General features: G+C 38.6%; 1 protein-coding gene across 7 annotated transcripts in view; it reads left to right on the forward strand.

Moving 5' to 3' along the window:
• UVSSA (UV stimulated scaffold protein A) overlaps positions 1–22,522 on the forward strand; it is a 45,410-nt gene extending 22,888 nt beyond the window's left edge. For 2 of the 7 annotated variants that reach the window (XM_062494120.1, XM_062494121.1), the window contains 7 exons: positions 6,508–6,685; positions 7,591–7,740; positions 12,377–12,560; positions 13,408–13,519; positions 14,341–14,376; positions 18,060–18,243; positions 21,338–22,522. In XM_062494120.1, coding sequence (XP_062350104.1) covers positions 6,508–6,685; positions 7,591–7,740; positions 12,377–12,560; positions 13,408–13,519; positions 14,341–14,376; positions 18,060–18,243; positions 21,338–21,431 — 938 coding nt within the window. In that variant the 3' untranslated portion in view covers positions 21,432–22,522. The other 5 variants (XR_009933258.1, XR_009933260.1, XR_009933259.1 and 2 more) reach the window with 5 other exon arrangements.
• The last annotated feature ends 374 nt before the right edge of the window (positions 22,523–22,896 follow it).

Consider the following 22,896-nt stretch of genomic DNA (forward strand, 5'->3'; position numbering starts at 1 on the left):
TAAAAACAAAAATTTATTTAGAAAGACAAATTCTATGCATAATTGTGTAGACATATGCAGTTGTATTATCTGTGTGTTTATGTGGTTAATAACTGCAATCTCAAAATTGGGGACGATATTAAATATAGAATTTGAATTGAGCATGGGTGCAGTTTGGGTGGAGGTAGAACTGAACAAGTCAATTTGAATCTTGATGTATAAAATGAAATGTAAATTTGTTAAAAGAATTTAGGTGATTAGATAATTGAAGTGTGACGATATAACCCATTAGAGGTGTCATGCCAAATTAGCATTACCAGAACTTTAATGACTTCCCATTTGTATAATCCTTATTTACACTTGCATCTGATGTCTGCAGCTGACAAGAGGCCAGCCCTCCTGTGGGACCACAGGGTCATTTAAAATACACTGTGGTGCTAAAGAGGAATATTCAGCTGAGGAAGAAACCACACTGAAAATAGTTTTCATATGGTTGCTAAGCTTTTGCCACTGCCCTTGGATGGCTGGTATTGCTAAGCCCTGGAAAATAGAGCCATTATTCATTTAAAGGAAAACTTTAGGGAGAAATAAGATCTTGCTTCCACTGGAGATTTTCCACATTCCAGCCTTTGCTGGTCAGCTGTTGGTTCCATTGTACTAAGGTAAAACCTAAGGTAAAACCTTAGGGTTTACATTCCTAAGTAAAACCTTAGGGTGGATGAGGTAAAGGATGGAACTGTGCAGCCTCTGACATTGTTCTTGTCTCATAGAACAGAATTTTCAGCTGATTCCAAAGGATGAGAGATTCCTTCCTGCCCTTGGTGGTCTTGGTCTGGCTTGTAGCTGAGCTCTGAACCACATGGGAAATGATCTGTTTTGAGGGATGTGCTTTTTCCATGTAAAAATGGAACAATTCCCAGCTCCAGTTCAAAGCACCCACTTGAGTTGGTAGTTCTTGTCTGTGTCTCAATGCAAGCATTGCTTACCTGTGCAATAATGCTTTGAGGGCAGGAGAGTCCTATTGCTGTTTCACCAAGAGGTGACACAAGGAAACTGTCTGACTTGGGACTATTAGCATAGAAGCAGTCTTACTGGTTATCAAGTTTCGTCTTTATCCAAAATTATATTTGGAATGACTGTGCAGTCACAAACCGTTATTTGTACTCTGGTTAATGAGATTATTTCTCTTGTATTTGAGCCTTAAGATGAATGTTTTTAGGTCACTGCTAGCTACGTTACTGGTTCACATTGCATCTTAAAGTCTGCTTGAGATTTCTTTCATATAGGAATCAAAGCCGCAGTTCTAAAATCCCAAGGATTAGTTGTATCCATTTCTGAAATTCTTCCCTCTTTTCCTCACAATGTGATGTGCTTTTCTTGGGTTAGGTGTCCCCAAACTGCCTTTCCTAATCTGATGGTGTCTCAGTCATACTTTTCTGTGTGTCAAGTAGCTGCTGTTGAATCCTTAAACAGACACACGTCTACTGGTAGAAATTAAAATAGATATATTTTAGGTAGAAATTAAAAATTATACCTAAGCATTTTCCTTCCTTACTGCACTGATCTCTTGGTTTGTCTGGGTGTAGCTTTTCAGTCAGGTCTGATTTATCTGGTCTTCACACCTCAGGAACTTCTGAGGGAATTTTCCCTGCATATGAAGGATGTGGAGAACAGTTTTATGTGGAGAAACAGCTCAGTGGAGACCACAGCAGAAACAAACCTGCAGACTCCAGAATGTGTGAAGAACCATTGTCAGGGGCTGAATTTGAGACTTAGAATTACACTGTCTAAGCTAAATAAGGCATTTACCTGACTTTTCTAATGGGAAAAAGCACATCATGTTTTACAGGGGCAATGTTAGACAGAATTACTTATTTATCTCTTTGAAATTCGGGTTCCTTTTTCCTAAATTTGGAAAATGCAAGTAACACACACCCTGATATTTCTAGTATCTAGGATAAGGTTTCTATTAATAATACTATAAATCCTTTAAAAAAATCAGATGTAGTTGGTACATGATGTGAATAGCATGTGTTGATTTATCATAAATGTATTGAAAACAGATAATTCAGCATGGAAATTAAAACCCCAGACCAGAATTTCTGCAATCAAATGTGTGTGTGATCTCAATTTCTCTTAGGATATAAAACTCTAGAAGTATTTAATTATACGTTTACAAATGAGATTGCCTCTTTATGTTAGTGTGTTTTGATATAACTGTATATGCACAAACACAAGTCCTGTATGGAATCACAGAATCATCATTAGGATTAGAAAAGACTCTAAAGTCATCAAGTCCAACCTTTGACTGAGTATCACCATGCCCACTAAGAGTTGCCACCGCCACTCATTTTTTGAATACTTCAGGGATGGTAACTCCAGCACTTCCTCAGGGAACCTCTTCCAATGTTTAACTGCTTTTTTCAGTGTAGAAATATTTCCTAATATCCAACTTGAACCTCCTTTAGCACAGCTTGAGTCTCTACCATAGAGAACTAGCTACACTTAGGACAATAAATGAATAAAACTGTTAGTAATGCAATATTTGGAATGAAGATTAACTTTTGATGAAAAAACATGATTATCCCTTCCAACAAAATACTTCAACATCCATATGGAAGTATTGACAGTAGGTATTTCTTCTGATTCATCCTGATCAGCTGATCATGGAAACTTTCTTCATTCTCAGGAGAGGTCCTTCTATATAAATAAGGTTCCCAGAAAATCTAACAGGATCTGAGGTACACTTGACTTGTACTAAAGTTCTTGGAAATTAATACTCACTGCACAAGATGTTGGTACACTTTCAAGTAGTTTGACACAGCAAACTGGATCTCAGAGGATCTATGCAATGGCCAGGGGATGCAAAATCATAAGAAGAGGCTTAAAAGGTCAGGGTGTAAGGTGTAGAAAGGGCTGGATATAAATGCTGTTTGTTAGAGTTTTTCTGGTTTTTAACTGATTGTAAACAACAGTAAGTAGGGTTAATTAATGAGAGGTAACAGTATAACAACTGTACATACTCTGTAATTCCAGTAAGCAAAACTGTGTTTTTATGTATTGTTAGTGAACTCTTTGTTAACTACCAGAGTTACCTTTTTGTCTTGAATTTGAATTTCCAAAGGAGGATTCCAAGATTTCACATAATTGAGCATAGCTACTAGCTTAAAGGCATTGGGAAGCTTTGCAAAGTCCAAAACTTAACTGTGCTTCCTAAGTAAAATGCCAGCAGGCATTTTCACTGTGAGCACAGCAAAATGGGTAAATATGTACCTGAACTGCTGGATTTTCCTGACAATCTGGGACAGTGTCTGTACTAATATAAATCACATACACTTGGTTTGACTAAGATTCAGCAAATGGGGAGCAGAAATTATTAATTTGCTTTCAGGAAAGATGAAGTCCATAATACTTGTTTATATTCTATCTCTGTTTTTTCAATTAAACTTCAGTGAATCTGAAGTAGCTTGATTTTGTCTAAATCCACACAGCTGAGGAAACCTGGGCTTGCTTTTTCTCTGAATTTTCACTGAGGGGCTTTTATCTCCCCCTAATCCCACCATTTCTGTCAGGACATAATCTCTTTCTCAAATTTACATTTTAATTACAAGGCCAGCTGAACTAGCTAAAATCAATAATGTCAGCATTCAGCAGCCTAACTTCAGCTGAAACCCCAGCCTCTCTCTTTCCTTCTATAGATTTATCTTGTGAACATGGGCTACTTTATTGCTTCAGGCAATAGGTGCCATTTGATCAATTTAAACAAAAAGGACGATTCAAACACTTTTATGATTCTTTCTCAAAGCTGCTATTGGCACAATTTGAGCCCAGGTACTGTACTTGTTAAATAAACCACACAGAGCAGCAGAATTCTGAAGAGGAATTTTGATTTTAGAATTGTACTTAATCGCATCTATGTTATAAAACCAAAACAAAGCAACCCCACCCTTACACTGGATGCCATTCAGCTGGGGCTGTCTGCCTGGTCATTCTTGCCTTTATCTTGTTAGCTAAACCTACTTTCATAAATGATTCTTGAAAACTCCACAGTGGAGGTGATGCTACTGATGCCTTAGTGTATCTATTTTTAGCTGTTTTTCTGTTAATAGTTTAAAACAAGAAATCAATGAGAAAATATTTTTTTCTTGTAACTCTTAAGAATTCCTATATTGATCTTCTAGATGTGATTTTTATCTGTCTAAATGTCACATTGTGCATTTATCTCTCTTGCCTTCCTGTCTGTTGCTGACTGCTTGTCTCTGCTGTTCCCATCCTCCTCAACAAAGCCAGTGCTGTGAACAAGCAATCATGCTTCCTGTAAACATCATAGGAAAAGAAATGGAAAAAATAGGGGCTTTGGAGAACTTTTAATACTTATGCATATATTTATTTTCTCTGAAGATGTGTGGTTAGTGACATAGACCTTCTGTCTTCTGACTTTTTTTTGCCGTTTCTAAATAATACACATACAAGTGCTCTCAAAATATTTGCTTTAAACATTGCTTTTCAGAAAGGGTCCAAAAAAAAAAAAAGGCAGTTTAAATGCTAAATATGGTCTAAGCAATTCTGCATTACAGACAGTCTATGACATATTCTTCTCAGTTAACCTTGTTCATGCCAAAGGCCTTGTTTGTAACTGTTTCTGTCATTAAAGGAAGCTTACGTCTCCAAATACTGCTGTTTCTAAAGTGTGGTTACAGCAATGTTTTTGGTTAATTCTGTTTCACTTTGATAAAAGCACCTGAGAAAGGCATTTCCCCTTTCTAGCCTGTGACATGAACTGAGATGGAGTCCCACCCTGCCCCCTTTCCAGAGACATAATTTCAACTTTTCTGCATTATTATGTCACTGAAGTGCTGTTTAAAAGCACATTTTTGTGGTGGCAACATTCTCCCTCTTGAACAGCAAGTTCACAGCCTAATAAGTGTAATGAAATAATTTCTTTTGCTATTTAACCTAGATATTTATCTGCTTAGATCCATCCTATTATATTTAATTATAATTTCCTTTTTTTCCTGGTCCTTCTGCTAATATTGAGACTGTTTTCCAGTGCAGAGATTAGTCCTTTAAATTTTAATTTTTTTAATAATGTTTTTTAAGGGCTTGTTGACTTTGGAGAATGTAGTGTTGATAGCTTTTGTTAGTGTGTGGTGTGGGCAGGAGTGAGTAAGGGAGCAGCAGTGCCAGATGTGCTCAGCAGCAGCACCACCACCAGCCAGCAGCAGGATGAACTCTGGAGTTTGATTTAGGATTGTTGCTGTTTCTGGGGAGAGGCTGTCCAGGAATTAGGTTTAACAGGTGTCCTTGTCAGTGCCCTGAGCTTGGAGTTTTGGAGAACAGGTTTGGATGTTGTTCCCTGTACAAGGACAGCTCCTGATCTAGGAACCTGGAAAATGTGTTCCTGGGGTGTGGATCTCAAAAGTTGCTACCTCAGCATCTTGGCCTGTGGCTGGTGCTGTCTGTGCAGTTATACCCCATGGGTTAAAGGGAATGAGTGATGCAAACAAATCAAGGTCAAGATGAATTACTGGGACACCTTACAAGGTGGTAAGATGGCTCACATAAAATTGTTCTAATTTTGTTTGTGGTAAATACATTATTCTCCAAAATGAAAATACTTTGTGCACCAAACCTACCTCCTGCTATGGGTCTTGCAATTTCCTACTCAGATGGCTGGTCACAGATACCACATTAGCTTTTCCTTTTCTACTTAATATATTGTGATACATTTAATGACTAACAAAGCAAGAATACTTCTGAATGCAGCTTCAGGGCTGGTTAGAACTGGGCAAAAGATTAAAAGTTACAGTTAAGTAATGGCCAAAACATGTTAGATAAACTTTACTTTTCATAAGAAGGCTCAGGTAATTTTCTGGAAATTTTAGGTTTATGAAATTATGATTTTTTTGTATGAAATTTAGGGACCTTTTTTGAGGGACGAGACCTTGCAATTCAATAAATTATTTTCTAGAAAGGCTTTCTGTGGGGACAAATCACATTGGTGTGAGGGATTATAATCTTTCCAATTTTACTTGTCATTGGCTGAAAAGTTCTTGTAGCTACTACTGCCTAATGGAGTTGCTCCTCCAGCTCAGCAAGCAGAGGCAGGTGCTGCCTAACAGCATCTTACATGTCCTTACAGTGTGTGCTGAGTCTCTAACCTGGCTGTGTAATGTAATTGAAGTTACCACTGAGCTGCTGTTGCTGAACATCAGTGCCTGGTACTGCCTTGCAGAGGGCTCATTCCTCAGGTGTAGCTCAGGCATTTCCTGTCTCTTGGACAGACTCTCTGGGTTTACTTCCTTCTTCTGCCAGCTCTTAGATATTTTATGTTTTCTCCTGGAAAATTGTGTGGTTTAGTATCTGCAGAAGACAAATATCCTCTAAATAATTGTTTCACTCTGAGTGGGATTGATGTCTAGCACAAACCAAAAACAGGAAGATGTAGTCAGCACCCTGAGCTGTTTGGGTGGGACTGTTAGGGTGGGAGAAGTGAATCACTCCTAAACATCAAGGTTTTTTTTGCAGGGCTTGAACCCCAGTCACCTCCCCAAGGCCCGGTGGTGAAGGTGTCATCAGGAGCAGCTCTGCCGAGCTCCCGCACTCAGCTCAAAGGGAACGAGGATGAACTCGATCCAACCTGTGCAGCTGCCACCCTGAAACTTATTAGAGACAAGCTACCAAGGTTGCCATCTCCTCGTGCCAGGTCATCTCTCTTTTAATCTTTGTACAAACCTGTTGCTCTGGTGTTTATTACTCATGGCAGCACACAGAAAAGCGTTCACGTACGAGGCAAGCTGACAAGGCTGAGTTGGTCTCGTTTTGAAGTTACATTCATTGCTTAATATTTGGGATTTTGTCAGTGATTGCACCAAGATTTAAGGACTCTTTTATTGCTCATTTAATCCAGATCTTACTTGGTGTAAATGGCCTTTATGAAAATACACTGTTCCCTTCTTTGTTAACCCCACCCCATTTATTTGGGTAAATTTTGTTTGCAGCTAAACAGTGTATCCTGATGTTCATTTAGCAAGTAGTTTCACCATCTCTGTTCCCAGTGACTTATGCTGTCAGTGCTGCCTGGAGATGTTACATTGCTTCCAAAGACATATTTGTTACCAATCCTGTTCAAAGTTTGGTGAAACTCCAGCCTTGCCTAGCATTTGGCTGTGATTTGAGGATAAAGGTGGAGTCATCTGTTCAGTGGCATATTCCTGGAAAGACACTTCTGAATGGGCCAGGAAAGCCCCCAAAATCTAGCAAACTGGAATTAATCTGAGATTTCCAGTACCACATCCGTGTCTCCTGTGGGAGTATAACATGCATGATTCACTGCTGCCCCCATCAGATCTCTGGGCTTCTGCCCCCAGAGTGTGATATGTGTTAGCCAGCACTAGCTGAACATGCAGTGAGCTGCACAGAGTGTGTGGTGTTATGTCATATGGTCTTCCTTTAAAAAAATAAAAAAGGACAACCTTGTAAAAGTAGTTGTAATTGTATATGTGAGGTAATATTAGTGTTCGTCAAAAAAAATCTAATGAAAACAGAAAGAAAGAAAAAGTTGTTGTGGTCATTTGTGTTCTGTATTGACTTCTCATCGATTTTCTCCAGTGAATCTGCAACTTCTGAGACAGAAAACTTGGAAGATCCTGACAGTAAAAGAAGAAAACTAGAAGAAAGAGCTAAAGCTCCCCTCATGCCTTTTGGATTAGATCTTCACTACTGGGGAGAGGATCAGCCAAGTGCTGGGAAGATTCTCAAGTAATGCTCTTTTTCTTCTAAGGCAAATTAAACAAATAAATAGATCTACTTGTACTCAGAGGTCATGCAGTGGGGTGACTGCTATTTCTTTCGATAATTACTTTTCTTCTTTACCTTGTGTTGTAGGACCCATAAACAAAGTCAGAAATTCTACCTTTAAATGTTATTTGTTTTGAGAAGATGTGATACTAATTAAATATCCTTTGATGCTTCAAAGCATGTTTTTTTCTGCTTTTTTATGTTTGCAGCATGGCATCAGTTACTCCAATTTAAGCTGGTACCTCATTATGCTAAGGACTCTGCCAAGTGTGTGATAGGCATTCGCTCAGAATGAAGGAGAGAATGTCTATCTCCCTCTTCCCTGGAGACTTTAAGATCTAAATAAGTAGCAGGCAAGGTAGGAGAAAGGCTGGGGAAGTGTTTTTTATGACTTCACAGAGTGGTAACTGAGGAAACTGATACGCTTATTCAGTCACACAAGAGAAAGGTGGCAGTTACAGGATTTGGATTTGGATCTTTCACTTTTCATTGCTGTTGAGAGGTTTTGTGTTTCACGAAGCATTGCTGTCTTAGGGAAAGCTTTAGCACTGCTGGGGAGCAGAGGTGGTAGGTACATATCAGAATTTATTTCTAGCAGTCAGTTTTTAAAACCCCTTTTAGTATTTTTAAATGAAAGTTGGGTTGCTAAGTCTTCCCTCTATGTATAAATTTCATTTAAGTCCACCAGAACTTTGGTATCAGTGTCTACCATACCTGGCTTGAAAAAGGCAAAAATCATTGACTGGCTGGGTTGCAAATTAAGCTGTATTATATTCTTAGCAGTATTACTTTAGCTTAGTTTTCTTTCTTACTGAAACAAACAAAAAATCCCCAGCCTGTAATCACACTGCAAAAACAGTGTTGGCAGAAAGGAACAAGAGGAAATCTTTGCCCCTGCACCTGATTTTGTAAAATGCTGAATATTTGCTAAATTACCGAAAACTGATGCAATTTGATGCATAAAAGTGCTTCACCACAGTCACTCCAGGCTTTGGATTCCATCTCATGTGGTATAGACTCTTCAAAGCCTGTGAAAAGGTTTTAAGCAGAGCTTTAAGAAGCATTTGTCTGTGATAATGCCAAAAAAGGTAGTAAGGCCTTATTTTACATTGCAAATGAGTTATTCAAGTCATAAGTGAAATCAGAAACATATTTCACTGCCTGTCTACCTTGTGCTGTACTGTTTTATTTTTATGCTTCCCAATAAAATAGAGGGCACACTTCTGAACCGTACAGTCTATAACTACAGATGGGCCAATCTAACTAAAGATAATTTAAGTAACTCTGCACACACAATACCATTGACCCCAGGCATAAAATGGACTTATTGAAAAATTACAGTAGTTACCAGTCAACTCCTTTAGTGTTTCTATGTGCACCCACACTGGCTCTGTAAGATTCTTAGGGGAAAAAAGCAAACTGAAAAATAGACAGCACATATGGGATGTGTATGGAATTTGAATTTTTAAAATCTGAAGGGGAAAAGTCTTTCTATTTCATTTAGCAGTGCACTTACTTAATCACAGCATTTACAATAAATGACGATTTTGACAGTGTGAATGTAGCTACCCAGGAAGATTTTTTAAATAAGTTTTGTTGGGTTTTTTGGGGCAGGGGGGTGGGGTAGAAGGTAGTGTAGGCTGCAAAGTGTTGAATTGTGTAGAGTCTGCTATGTCAGCTTAACAGACTTACTTTGGATAGCATGGACCTTCCAGACTCATCTACCTTCCTCCTTGAATTAAATCAGCTCACTCTTAGGAGCAGAGTAAAATAGTGCTGGTGCAGCACTAACTGTGATTAGGATTTTTGAATTAGCCCATTTTGCACTTGCTTCACGATCTCTGTAACCATCTGGGATTGGAATTTTCTATTAATTCAATGTTTTTTTAAACTTTCTGTCAGATTAGAAATTAAGATGACATAAATTCGTTTAAAAAGTGCAGCTTTCTCTTAGATTTCAGTTAACCATTACTTGTCTTTTTATTCTTCCTCCTCCTGTATTGCTGTGTCATTGCCATTAAAGCCTCTGTTATTTATCTGGATTAGGAGCACTCTAAATGTAAGTGAGGTGTTGATTTTTTACATCTTTTAGTTGATTATCTGTTCCTCTTCTGATGCATCTTACAAACAGGTTTTACTTGTCACATGCGTCATTTTTTCAAGCAAGTATCTGCCTGTTTAGAGTGTTACTTAACTTACAACAAGAAATTAGAAAACTTTAGGAACTGCCACTGCTTTGTTCTTCTCTCACCTGCTGGTAAATTGTGTTGGGAGAAAATAAGTTACATGCTTGTAGTAAACAGTAATATATATCAATATATTTGTAGGAATCAGGCTGTTGTAAGTTCAATTCCCAAATACTGGTCAATGATGCATAGAGCAAAACATAATTTTAATATTCTTGACATTTGTTGGGTGCATATTTAGAGGAAGGGAGACAGAGATTATTAGATAGAGCTATTTCCTGACTGGAAGGGTTGACCTGCACAACTGTTCAATGCTTCTTCATTCTCATGTAAATGTAATTCGATAATTTAGAGGGAGAGGGGAGTTCAGTCCACCAAAGGACACTAGAGTTTTGCTAAGGGATTCTGTAAGCTAAAAATCCTATATTATGCCTTTTTTAGGAATGCTTTCCTCTTCATGTGGCTGCAAGGTTAGTGACACAGAGCTGCCAGTCAGTCTTGCTTTCAGTACTGCATCAAACTAAGCAAATAAGAAATAGATGTCATTCTTTTATTTACTGTCTGTTTACAATCTTGCCACATAATTTCTGAAGCTAAAATACTGTACCATTGAAACATTGAGCTGAAGTAATACTTACGATTTAGAAGGACTCTCAGGACGTTTGGGGTTTTTTGCTACGTTTTGCAGAAGTGTGTAATTAAAAATATTTTGTTTAAGCAAAAACTGTGGAAATACATTACTGTGTTTGTTGTTGAACTAGCCTCCACTGGAACTATTTTGCCTTCATCCCCTAATTTACCGGAAGAAAGTTATTTGTACTTTATGGCAGGTTAGCATTTCTCTGGCACTAATGAGGTGTATTTGATGAGAAATTACTGGATAGAATCAATCTGTTTAACAAGAATTTTGTTTGACATTTTTCTGATGACAGCAAATCACTGAGATGTTTCAGAGTTTTCTTAATCCCTTTTTAACGTAGTTCTAACCTCTTTACATAGTTTAAATGCTCAACTATTGCATTAAAACCAGCAGCTATATATGTTGTAGTTTGCTATGGTCAGATATTTTCCTCTACTTTTTTTTTCCTTGTCATCTGCTGAAAACTTGGTCAGATAAAATTAATCAAAACTTTTCAGGTTTTTTAAAGTAATTCTTTCAAGTATTGGCTTATGTGCTTCGCCAGATTGTGACTGCTGAGATGAGTGAAACCAGTGTTCATGTTTATTTGGCTCTGCAGTCTACAGAAAGCCAAGTCTCAGAAGCAGGAATGACACCTAAGGATATTAGTGAGTGAGAGGAATTGGATATGGATAGAGAAAATCCTCTCAAATAATTCTGGAACTGATTTGGTCGAAGAACTATGTGGAAGAAAGGGTTCCTTTAGGAATTTTATGTCCTTAGCACGCCATGTCCACTTGTCATGAGCAGCAGCCATGCAGGCTGTATTTTTTTTTCCTTAGTTTAGCTGTATTTTTTCCTCTTTAACTTCATATTTCCTTAAATTTGGGGTGGGATTGTTGTTATTAACTTCAGATATTGTAAAATCAGATACCTAAACTTAAGTTGGTCACCCTAATTTCTTTTCATGATTAAGACAAAGAAACATTTACTCTCAGAGGGATGGTCATTGCCTCCTAAGATTAGCATCTAAAATGAGTCAGGTAATTGCTCTCTGGGGTTGCCTGTTTTTCACTACAGTCTGTTGGCAGCTTAGGGTGGCTAAAATGAAATTACATTAATGCTGTTGAGAAAATCTTTGTTTGCCTGTATGTCTGTAAGTGGAGGTAAGGTGTCTAATTTTAAAGTAGATTTTCAATGGATTAGCCTAATTTCCTAGAGGAACACCTGATAATTTCTCAGGTCTATGGACACTGTAAGAGAACCTGGAAGAAAGAATCTGTTTAAGGCTCGGCTGATTGTTTACTCTTTCCCTTGGTCCCAGTTTATTGCAACATCCTCTGATTCCAGCTTCTGCTTCTCTGCTGCTGCAGGAGTCCAGCTATCAGGAATAAGATCAGACATGTTAAGATCAAACTTGATCCATCTTCTGTGTGTAATCATAGAAGTATTTTGTTATGAAGAATGTAAAGTACAGAATTACAAAGCTATTCACTGAATCTGGAAATTGGATAACTGACTCTAGATGTCAGATCATGAAGTAAAGCTAAGACTTGTAATAGCTTAGCAGGTTAAACAGGAAATCAATACTAGACAGGCTTTGGTAGTATTTTAAAAATATCTTCATAATACAGGAGCCATAAGAAAGACTGGTAGATTCCTAGGGTTTTTTAATTCATTAGTAGTGCTTCCCTTCCTTTCACATGTAAGTTTAGCACAGATAAATTATGGCATCTCTATGTGTTTTCTTGCAATTTTGTGTGTGAATTATTTTCATTTGTTGTTTTCCCAGATTTACATCTGAGCATCGATTTTGGGCACCCAGTGAAGTAGAGGAAGAGGTGGAAAACAAAGAAATAACAGAAATGTTAAAAACCAGGTATATAACATTTGCTGGCAAGTTTGAGCCAGTAAAACACAAATGTCGAGCACCCATGCCTGGTGGAACTCTGTGTGAAAGACAAGATCGGATTAAGGTACGCACCAAGTTACCTAACCTCCAAGATCTGTGCTGTATGGAGAAAATCTCCTTAAAACATCCACAAAAACTTTTTTCACATTGTAAATATAGCTCAAGGGAGTGGAAGAACACTGCGTTCATTGTTAATGCTTCATAAGGGAAACATCCTTTTGGTAAAGGAGCTGTAAACATTTAAAGAATTCTCTAATTTTTTTGCTTTCATTTTAGGTTATTTGGGGTTTTGCTTATTTATTAGTGTGATGTGTGAGGATCTGGCAATAAGGCAGAGATAGTTCTTTGCTGAAAATTTTTCCTCAGAGGCATATTTGATATTAACTGTTTCTAGAAACTTACATGTTTGAAGGACAAAGAAATTTTATTTACAAATTAACTTTTATGAAAGCTAAATTCTACACAGCCTCAAATTATGAGCAGTATCAAGCAGAGCTACTTTGCTGAAGTACTTTGTTCTAGTATCCCTGTTCTTCCTGTATTATCTGAGATTGAAGGATCTGAATGCAGTTCAGTACTTTTAACAGGATTGTTACAGGATAGGGATATAGGATAAGCAACAATATATGATGCAGCATTGGTGCCCTAGTTCCAGAATTGACAGGATGTGCTACCTGGTCTCTTGAAATTGGATATTTGTTTAAAAAGAGTTTATTTCTTTGAGATTCTGAATGTATTAAACACCTGATGTTTATGAGATTCTGATGCTTTCTAAAGAGGAATGGAAGTCAAGTGTCATTTTGTTGCTGAGTCCCAGTTTCCAGCTTTAAGCTGTGTTGAATAAAATGTAAACATTTTCTTTTCATTAAAAAACTGTGATATTTTTTCTTTCTCCCCTCTTTCTTACTCAGTGCCCTTTCCATGGAAAGATAATTCCTCGGGATGACTCTGGGATTCCTGTAAATGCAGAGGACAGAGCCAGAGAAGAAAAGATGAAGTTTGAGAAGCAAATGGCCCAGCCAGGTCTGTGTCCATATAACATCTTAAAAAAATAAAAATAAATATACTAGGTAGAGGTGGAAAATACCTGTTACCTGTTTTGCTCCTAACCACATGCTCCGATTTGCATTCCTATTGATTTTAAATTTCAGCTCATTTGCAGTGGTTCTTGCTTATGTGATAAATGTGGATACATGTGTAGACAGAATAAGGTTAACATTGCATTTGTGCTTTATTTCCAGTGGCTTTTGTAATGTTCCCAGTGCTGCTCAGACAGACAAGTTATAGCCTTTGTCTTAAGGAACATTTTTATCAAGGATGGTGGGACCTGTTCCCTGGGATATGTTTGAAGTAACTGTTCCAGTGCTTCTGCAAAGAAGATGTCTAATCTTGCTGGTCCCTAAGGGTTGTGATTTATACAATATAATGATAATATTACTAGGATCATTGTGTTACCACCAGTATTGGGAGGACGTGCTGGATTTTGTTTTTAAACAGTTGGGAACAAAACTATTGGCCTTCTCCTTGCATCCTGGCTGCAGCCTTCAGGTGTGGAGGGGAAGGCTCCTTCTTCCCAAGGTAATTTGGGCATTTTTAGCAAGGTGAGGAATGCAGGGAATGAGTACACAGGCAGGAAGACTTCCAAGGGGAGTAAGAGACTTTCTTGCAATGGTGCAGCTAAACCCCATTAGTGATGGACAGAAGATATCTGGTGGACTACAACCAGGAAGCTACTGGAAGTTGATGGACTGCAAAGGAAAATGGGAGAGAGGGATCTATCCAGCAAAGACACAATGTATAATTGCAGAGGACAGCTTTTCTTTAAATCTGCCTTCCTCCAGCAGGTCCTAGTTTTCTCTGGTTTGAGCTATTTATTCTAGGTAAGTATTCTGCATTCTAATTAAAGTTACCCATAGGCATTTGATATCCTGTGTTATACTCCCCTAAATGAGTTCTCTCATCAGGTTTGGCTGACTTGGTGTTTGACAATTATGTGTATTAGTAATGAAGCTACTGAGCCTTTCATGAAACCTCTTGAGAGCCTGAGGAGCAGTTACCTGTATTCAGGTATTCAGTATTCAGAGCAGGAATCTGTATTCAGAAAGGTGTGTGGAATGAATGTGCATTTAAACATACAATTGACCCACCCAGTGTCCTTTAATACTTGTTTGGCCATCTTTGAGTGACTGTGCTTGGTGATTACAGCACCACACCAGCCAGCGATTAATGAACACTTTCTGGTATTTGTAGGTGTCAAAGTGCTACATTTGCAGATAGTTTCTGTCCCTGTCCAGGTAGAGCAAGTATGGCATCCATCCTAAACTGGCATCCAGCCAGCAGCACAGACACTGTTGAACTGTCAAACAAGATAGGGGTGTGGATGTTATGTTAAAAAAGAAAGTTCCCATCTTAGTTATGACAAACTAAAACTAGAAGATTAAACTGATAGGTGTTGTTGAAATCTCAAACTAGAACCTAATATTCTGGTATAAAAATCACTTGGACTGAAAAATATTGATTTTTTTTTCCCTGTGAAATTGCCATTGCTTGAGGCTAGACATTGTATTTATTTTTATTACAGTGTCAGCTCAGTGTTGTTAGAGGCTTCTCACCTCTGCTCCACAAGGATGTGTCTGTTAGTCCCAAACCAGTATTGGCATTGCTCCTTGTGTTATTGAGTGTGGTTGTTAAGCTGAGATGTAGATGTCACACAAAGGTCCACCCCATCTGGCTGGGGATGTACTGCACAAGATATGGCACTTAATTTGCACAAACCCCTCCATGTTTCTAAAGCCATATGTATACCAGATTACCAGATGTCACTAAATACTTCTATCAACTTTATTTTCTTCTGCCTCACTATTTTTACATTTGCTTTAGAGCATTTTCACCAACTCTTCTCTTCTCTTCTCTTCTCTTCTCTTCTCTTCTCTTCTCTTCTCTTCTCTTCTCTTCTCTTCTCTTCTCTTCTCTTCTCGGGGGTTGGGTTTTTTTTTTTTCTTTTTGTTTTTTTACTTGTTTTGAGGTTTATGTGGTTTGGAGGGGTGTGTTTGATTGGTTTTCAGTGGTGTTTGGTTTTGGTGTTTTTTTTTTTTTTTTTGTTTACAAAGTTCTTGAAGCAAATCTGAGCAGTGCTGCTATGGGATATACTACTGGGAACCCACTGAACAGCCAGAAACTGTTTGACAACATCATTAATGATGGCAGTTAGTAAAATTGGGGAAAAAAAAACCCACTTTAATTTGGGGATCAGCTGTATGGTTAAACTGCACCAAAATTCTTCTCATGTCTCCTTCCTTCTGAATGGTAGATTTATTTATATCTTTGTGTGATTGAAAGGGGGAACAGTTATATATAATAGTCATATGGTTTGTGTGCTAATGACTGTGTTTTGACAGCACTGTCATTGTTATTATGGGCCATTTCTTATCTTAGTAGAGAATTTTACACTCTAGCTAGAGTCCACAGAAAGGTGCTTTGGGCTCTTCAGTTGTGGAACAGTGAATCAGGTGGGATTACGCTGACCCGCTAATCTGCAGCGTTCATCCTTTTCCAATAGTTCGCACACAGGAGCAAATTAAGTGCCTATTTTTTGTGTCAACCCTGAAGAGTATCTGGTTTTTCAGCCCTTAGTGACTTGTTAACAAACAGGTATCAGGACAGGCTGGTGAAGGCAGGCCTCTGGCCACTCAGATGTGAAATAGCATCTCTTTACTAACTACAGTATTGATTCCCGCCTACCCTTGCAAACTGTGTAATTTTCTTTTCCCTGCTGCTAAACTCAGTAACAATGTATGAAGAGCTTTAGGGGCCCATCAATGCTCAAAAAGCCTGCTCTTCCCTGGCATTCTATTGATTTTTCTCAAAAGCTTTTAAATTGCTCCTTCATTTTACTCAAATGCTCATTTCATCTCTACTGGATGCCGGCATTTTTTCCTTGTGTTTAAACAATTGCTCCATTCACAGGGTTCCTAAACTGTGACGCCTTCTTATTACTGGGAGATAAACTGTTTAGACAGTTTTCCTTAATCTTGGATTAATCGTTCCTGTATCTGAATTGTGCTGTTCTGTATTCCCTCACTTCAAAAAAAAAAAAAAGAAAAAATAAAGTCTGTGAGGTCTTATTATCCATCAAATATATGTGTTCTATTTTCTCCCTTTGTAACTCTCCTGTGCAGCTCTTGAACAGCTTCGTTTTCCTCATGCTTTTTGGCGTGTTGGATTTTAAACAGTCCTTGCTTTCATGTATGATGGTAGTTTAGATCCAAACTTTCCTTGGAAAATTGCTCTGGTATTCCTTAACACCGTGTTCTTAAGTGAGGACATTGCCTCTGACCTTCTTGAAATGTTGTTAGCAGTGTTTGTCACACTCAGCGACCATCTTGGTGTATAAATGAAGTTATATAGTCCTTTAGGACTGTTTATTTTTCTACATCTACAAAGTTGTTATGTAAGAGGAGTAGACATTTGGTGTTGCAATTTCTGCAGGCAAGAAAGGCTGATGGACATAAGGGAAACTGTGACAAATGACTGGCAATTACTGTTGTTAAAATGCAGACTACTGGCATTTCTACTGAGTTTGGATGGTGTTCTTTTTGAGGTAGTACTTCCTACATTTTTTTCCAGCCCATGTGCTCAAAGTCTTTGCAATGAAATGAAATTTCTCTAAATTTCCCCTTGGCTGGTGTCCATCCTCCAGCCACATTTTTACTCTGTACTTTGTGCTACCTTGCACTTGTGCTACACAAGACTACACTGAAGGTGAAAAGCTGTAGCTTCCTCAAACAGTCCACAGTCTAAATTGTTCATGTTTTTCCTCTGGTGGCATCTAGGATCAGAATCCATTTGCAGTGTTCGGCTGGATTCTGAAGCATTACGGTTTTGAAAAAATGTAAAACAAGATTTTGTTTAGATAAATTAACTTGTGCCATTGTCAAGAGAAGAAACTTGATCTAGATAATTAAACTGAGGAAGTGTGGGATACTTAGAAAGGAGTATCTTTTTCAGATGCAAAATGGGTGTCATGGCAGCAGGGTCATGTTGTCCTACTCAAGAATTTTATGTAGATGTTAGATACCAGTTCATGTTTTAAAGTAAATATTATTGATGAAAATAATCACAATGATGGCAACCCTACGCTGCTCAAAAGTTGATATAGTCCATTTTTTTAGATTGATTTTTAAACTTATGCAGAATTTATTCCTGCAGATGAGTTGCTCAGCTACATTGTTGGCGTTTTCATTTCTAGATAATAATCACTGTATTTATTCACCTCTCCTACATAGAATAGTTTCCAGCTTTTATACTGTGCTACTGAAAAAACTTAGTCTTCCTACAGAACAGTTTTAGCAGCTACTAATGCATACTAACCCAGACTGTCAGGGCTCCTTTATCAAGATCTGTCATTTTGGGAAACTGCTTTATCCTCCCCTTGCTTTGTGTGTGCAGCTTAGATCACAGTGGCTCTGCCCTCTCCCATTGGTGACAAGAACCTCTTTCTTAGGGGACTGCAAATCCTCCCTGGGTTTGGAGTTTCCAAGTTCATGTTTTGTCTTTTGAGCAGAGTGGCGAGATCCAGAATTCATGAGAGAAGTTGAAGCTGCTACAGGACTGGATCTTGGTTCCTCTAAAAGTAATGGAAAAGGACAGAAAAAGAAAGGGAAGAAGCAAAAATATCCAAATCTGACAGACCTGAAGCAACAAGCTAACACTTCTCGTTCCCGGCTTGAGAAGAAAGTCTTCAATAAGTAAGATATTTCCATTCTCTAAAACCTGTTAGATTACTGTTTCTGTTTGATTCATCAAGACTTTCTGTTTCCACATTAACATGCACTTACTAAACAGCTTTTTTTGCTAACTGCAAGCAACAATGTCTTCCATATGTCTGGAGGGTAAAAAATAGCAAGTACTGACAACCAAGGTTATTTCTTTGAGAGTGATTGTCAACTAATTTGCAAAATTTCCCTATAAAAGATTTCTTTCTTCCTGTCTTATTTTTTTTTAAAAAATTTAATTGCTGGATTGGCTTCTCTGGATGATCATTTATTAGTCAGGCACAGCAGCTCAGGTGGATGTGGGAATCTGCCAACCACTCCCAAATGGGCATTAGAATATACAGTAGCTCCATCTGTCCATTGTTAACACCATTTCTGATGCCTGTTCTTGCTTAGATGTGGCTACAACATAAATTTGCCTAAGCATACTCTGTTCTTGATCAAATGGGAAGCAGCTGCAGCTACTTAAGAGTTTCACATGTCAAGAATGAAGTAGTCAAAGGAAAGTAAAGTTGTCAAATGAAAAAAGGAAAATTACTATTGTAAAGACATTAATGGTGGGTTATTCACTAAGCATCCTGAATGAGTTGAGCAGCATCCAGGACACAGTATTTGTTTAAACTCAATTTTCCCTTCTCTGATGTACTGGTTATAATAAGAAAGCTAAATCCACATTGCTTTTGGTTGTAGAAATAGCACATTTTCTGTGAAATTCTCATGTCACCTGGTCTTGGAAGTCAGAGACATACAGTTCTAATGATTAGAATTTCATATCATGGTTTACTGTGGTTTGTGCTAATGATTTTGAGTGTGTGTTAGTGCCAGGCATAGGGAACCAAACCTGTCAGGTTTTTAATAGGTTTCATGCTTTGCAGCACTAAACAAGATGATAACCTTGGCTCCTTATAACAACCCCAAATTACTTGAAATGTATAGGTGATAAACCCAGGCTCTAGTCTGCCAATAAAGCTAAGTGAAATTGCACACAGATCATCAAAGTGGGATCTCATTTCATTTACAGTATCGCACAATCCACTGGTGCTAATGTAAAACCTACATGACATGAAAGTGTCAAGGCCACTCTACACTGCTAAAGGCTCACTTTTCTCCTACCAATTAGGTAATATTTGAAGTGCAAAACCATGACCACATTTTCCTTACTCTGGTAACTTTATTGGCAGAATTTTGTTAAAAGTATACCTCTTTCAGGGTGTTTTTTCAGAATGTTGGTTTTCATTGCAGTTGCTGCTGAGAAAATCTTTTATCCTACCATTTAGAGCGTTATTAAGAAGAAACCTCTGTTTTCAGATGTTTCAAAATGGCTTTGGAAATGAAGCCATTACAGAAAACAGTTACTTGTTTCTTGGAGATAGCCCTGGAAGCAGAGCTGGAATAGTATGTAGGGGCTGATCCTGAAAGAGGCTGAAAAACACTGCTCAGGTGCATCTCTTATCTTCATTTTCCTGCACAGCTTGAAACATCTTCAGAAGTGATAAAGGCAGACTGTGACAACATAGTCTTAATAGCACGTGCCTTGAAACCATCTCCTTGTGTGATGGAACTTGCCAAACTTGTAAAAATCAAAGGAGACATCAGGAGAGTCAGTGCCCTGTTTTTGAGTGGGACACAGTCCCTCAAACCAAGCCTGTAGCTGCTCTACCTCCCAGAGCAGCCACGTGTTTACTTGGAGATGTGTTAGATAACACCCTTCATAGGCAGGGTGACAGCTGAGAACACCTGCAAACATCAGTCTCAGATAGCTGAGCTTTTGTGCCACAGGCATCCAAAGTAACCAGTAAAATTTGGAACTTTAGAATCCAGTGAGGAACAAAATTCCTGAGGCACGGTGCTCTCAGCTCTGCATGGTGACCACTTTAAGTTTCTGAGGGGACAGTTGTTCACAACAGAACATCTTCCTGACTGCTTCTGCTGCTTCTCACTCCTCTGGATTGGTGAAACCCATTCCTCTGCCTTACCAGCTGGAGCATATAGGTCCTGCTCTCTTTCTGCCTTTTATGACAATCTCCTGCTCCTGTTCATGCTGTCTAAGCATCATTTTCCTCACCCTCAAAATTTCAGCTGTGTGATCTTCACTCAAAACTTTGTGGATGGGAAAAAAGTGCAGGTATCTTAAACACCCATCTCAGAAGCATTGCAGTCCCTCCCTAGAGAAATCTCTGGGCCCATCTTTACTGGGAGGAGGCAATGGCAGCCAATAGAGCAGCAACAGGGAGACAGACATGCCTTGACTGGATTTGGGAGCACCAGAAAGCTTAACAGATCTGAAGTTCATTCCCTCACTTCCTTTCTGAGCCTTCTTTAAGCACAGCAGGAGATGTAGAGGGCTCGAGTGCTTGCCCATCTCGAGGCAGCAGAGGTCCCATTTCCACTTGGTGTAGGAATGAGGTATTGGACATGCTGTCCTGCCTGTGCTAAACTCTGAGCAGAAGCCTGTCTCTCTGTAGAGATACACAGTAATCTCTGGTGTCTTCCTAAAGTAGAGTTGTCCTTGTGGATTAAAAGCTGCTGCTCAGGAATGAAGATGCTGCCAGTGTGAGCAAGAGTCCATTTCAGCCCACATCTGAATGAAACAGAGTTTTAGTCACCTGTGGAAGTTGCTAAATGAGTTCACATGAAATGAACAGCAAACCCTTCCCTCACAAAAACATTCTGGATTGAGGGTTCGATTTCATAAGGGTTTCTGAGTATTAATTTGTTAAGATCGTGTTAGATATTTTTAGGTCTTTTTTTTCCCTGAGAGCACTTAGGTGCTTGTGAAAACCAACCCATATGATGTGGCTCGAAGAAATAATGCTGGGAGGGTGGAATACACAGCCATTAAACAGAAAGACTTTAATTTGTTTACTCTTGTTAATAAAATCATTTCTGAATTAAACTATTTTTATTGCTGCAGCTACTTTAGTTAACAGCACAAATTTGTTCAGACTCATCAGTGCCATGCTCAGAAGCCTGGTAATGATTAATCAGATTCCCCAGCTTTCATGAACATTGTCTGAGGTTGAGCAGATTCAACATAACTGTTATGATTGTTTTGTTTTTCTTTCAGAGGTGCCATGAAACGGGTCGTGAAAGCCATGAACCGGGTGGACCAAAGGAAGCACGAGAAGTTTGCCAACCAGTTTAATTATGCACTGAATTAAATTCTTAATCACCTCTGCCCTTCCTTATTACAAGAGTGCAACTGCAAAACCCTTAATCAAAGATATGTGTATTTACACTACAATACTTTGCTAGACACATTTTTACAGGTGTCATTTTTAAATTGTTTCCAAGTTTAACTTATTTGATAATGAATATTAATTTTGGAAAATATGTGGTGGTGTAGAATTGAAAGCATTTAAAAAGCTGATAGTTATTTGAAATATAGATGAAATATATGACCTGTACATAATTTGGGTAAACTGTTCAGGTTTTGGGGCTTGGTTCTTTTCCTTCCTAAGGGACTCGTAATTTATACCTCCTTTGACAACACATGTTTAATTTTCCACTTTCATGCTTTCAAGGAAAAAGATACCTTAAAAACCATTTGATTGCTGTCAGGGATGGCAATTCATAGAGCATTTTCTCAGCCTCCTACTGTACAAAGTGAGCCACATCAAGCAGCACAGCAGCTCCTGCAGCATCTCTACAAACAGCTTGGTACACAATAAAAGAAATCCAAATCAACTGATGCCTTCAGATGATAAATGGAGTAGAGTTTGATTTCTGCAGCTGAATACCTGGAGCTAAGTCAGTCTTGGTAGCTGTGGCACAGATGGAAAAGCTGAAATGGCAAAGGTCATCTTGGCTTACTTCTTGTCTTCCCAAGATGGTATCCCAGTGTCTTTCAGAACTGTTCCTGGACAGCATATTGTTGAAGTCTGTAGGTGTACACAGAATGTGCTCCAGTTTAACTGCAGTCAAAAAAGCTCCAGTATGAGGTGAACATAAGAGGTTTTAAAATACTCAAGTGGCACACTGAACTAGTGGCACAAGTGAACTGCCTGGCTTGGATCAGATAAAATTGCACAAGGCTAAAGCCCCAGAGTAAAGAGCCAGAATTTCCAGTAATAACTACTGACTGCACTGGAAGATAAAGCCATTTCTATCAGTCTTGCTAATGTGGCAGTGAAGATTTTAGGTGAAAATGCGGATAAGGACAAACCAGTTGAACCACCTGCTAAACTGACTGAGTTTCTTACTAAGAACAGAGTCACACACACACACACACGCATGCACGCACACACACACACAAGCATGCACACACACACAAACAAACAAACCAAAAAAAAAAAAAAAAGCAGACACACAAACCCAGCAAAGCCACCACCCTCCACATTAGAATGTGATAGATGTGATAGTAATCATTGGATGCTGGGATTCCCAGACGGTCCTGACTTAACTGACACGTGGTGATTAACATTCAAAGAGCCACAGAGGTCACTGTGCTACTATTCCAGAAATTCTTGAGCCTGTACAGGCTGAAGGTGTTCATTTACAAAACATGTTTTCTCCCTGTAAGAAGAATAAGGAATTTATTTTGTGCAGCAGCACTTAGCCCTCTTTTGCTGGGGCTGTGAAAAGTCAGCACTACACAGTCCCCAGCAAACAATAGATGCACTTTAC

Source organism: Cinclus cinclus, chromosome 5, assembly GCF_963662255.1.
Source record: "Cinclus cinclus chromosome 5, bCinCin1.1, whole genome shotgun sequence".
NCBI lineage: Eukaryota > Metazoa > Chordata > Aves > Passeriformes > Cinclidae > Cinclus > Cinclus cinclus.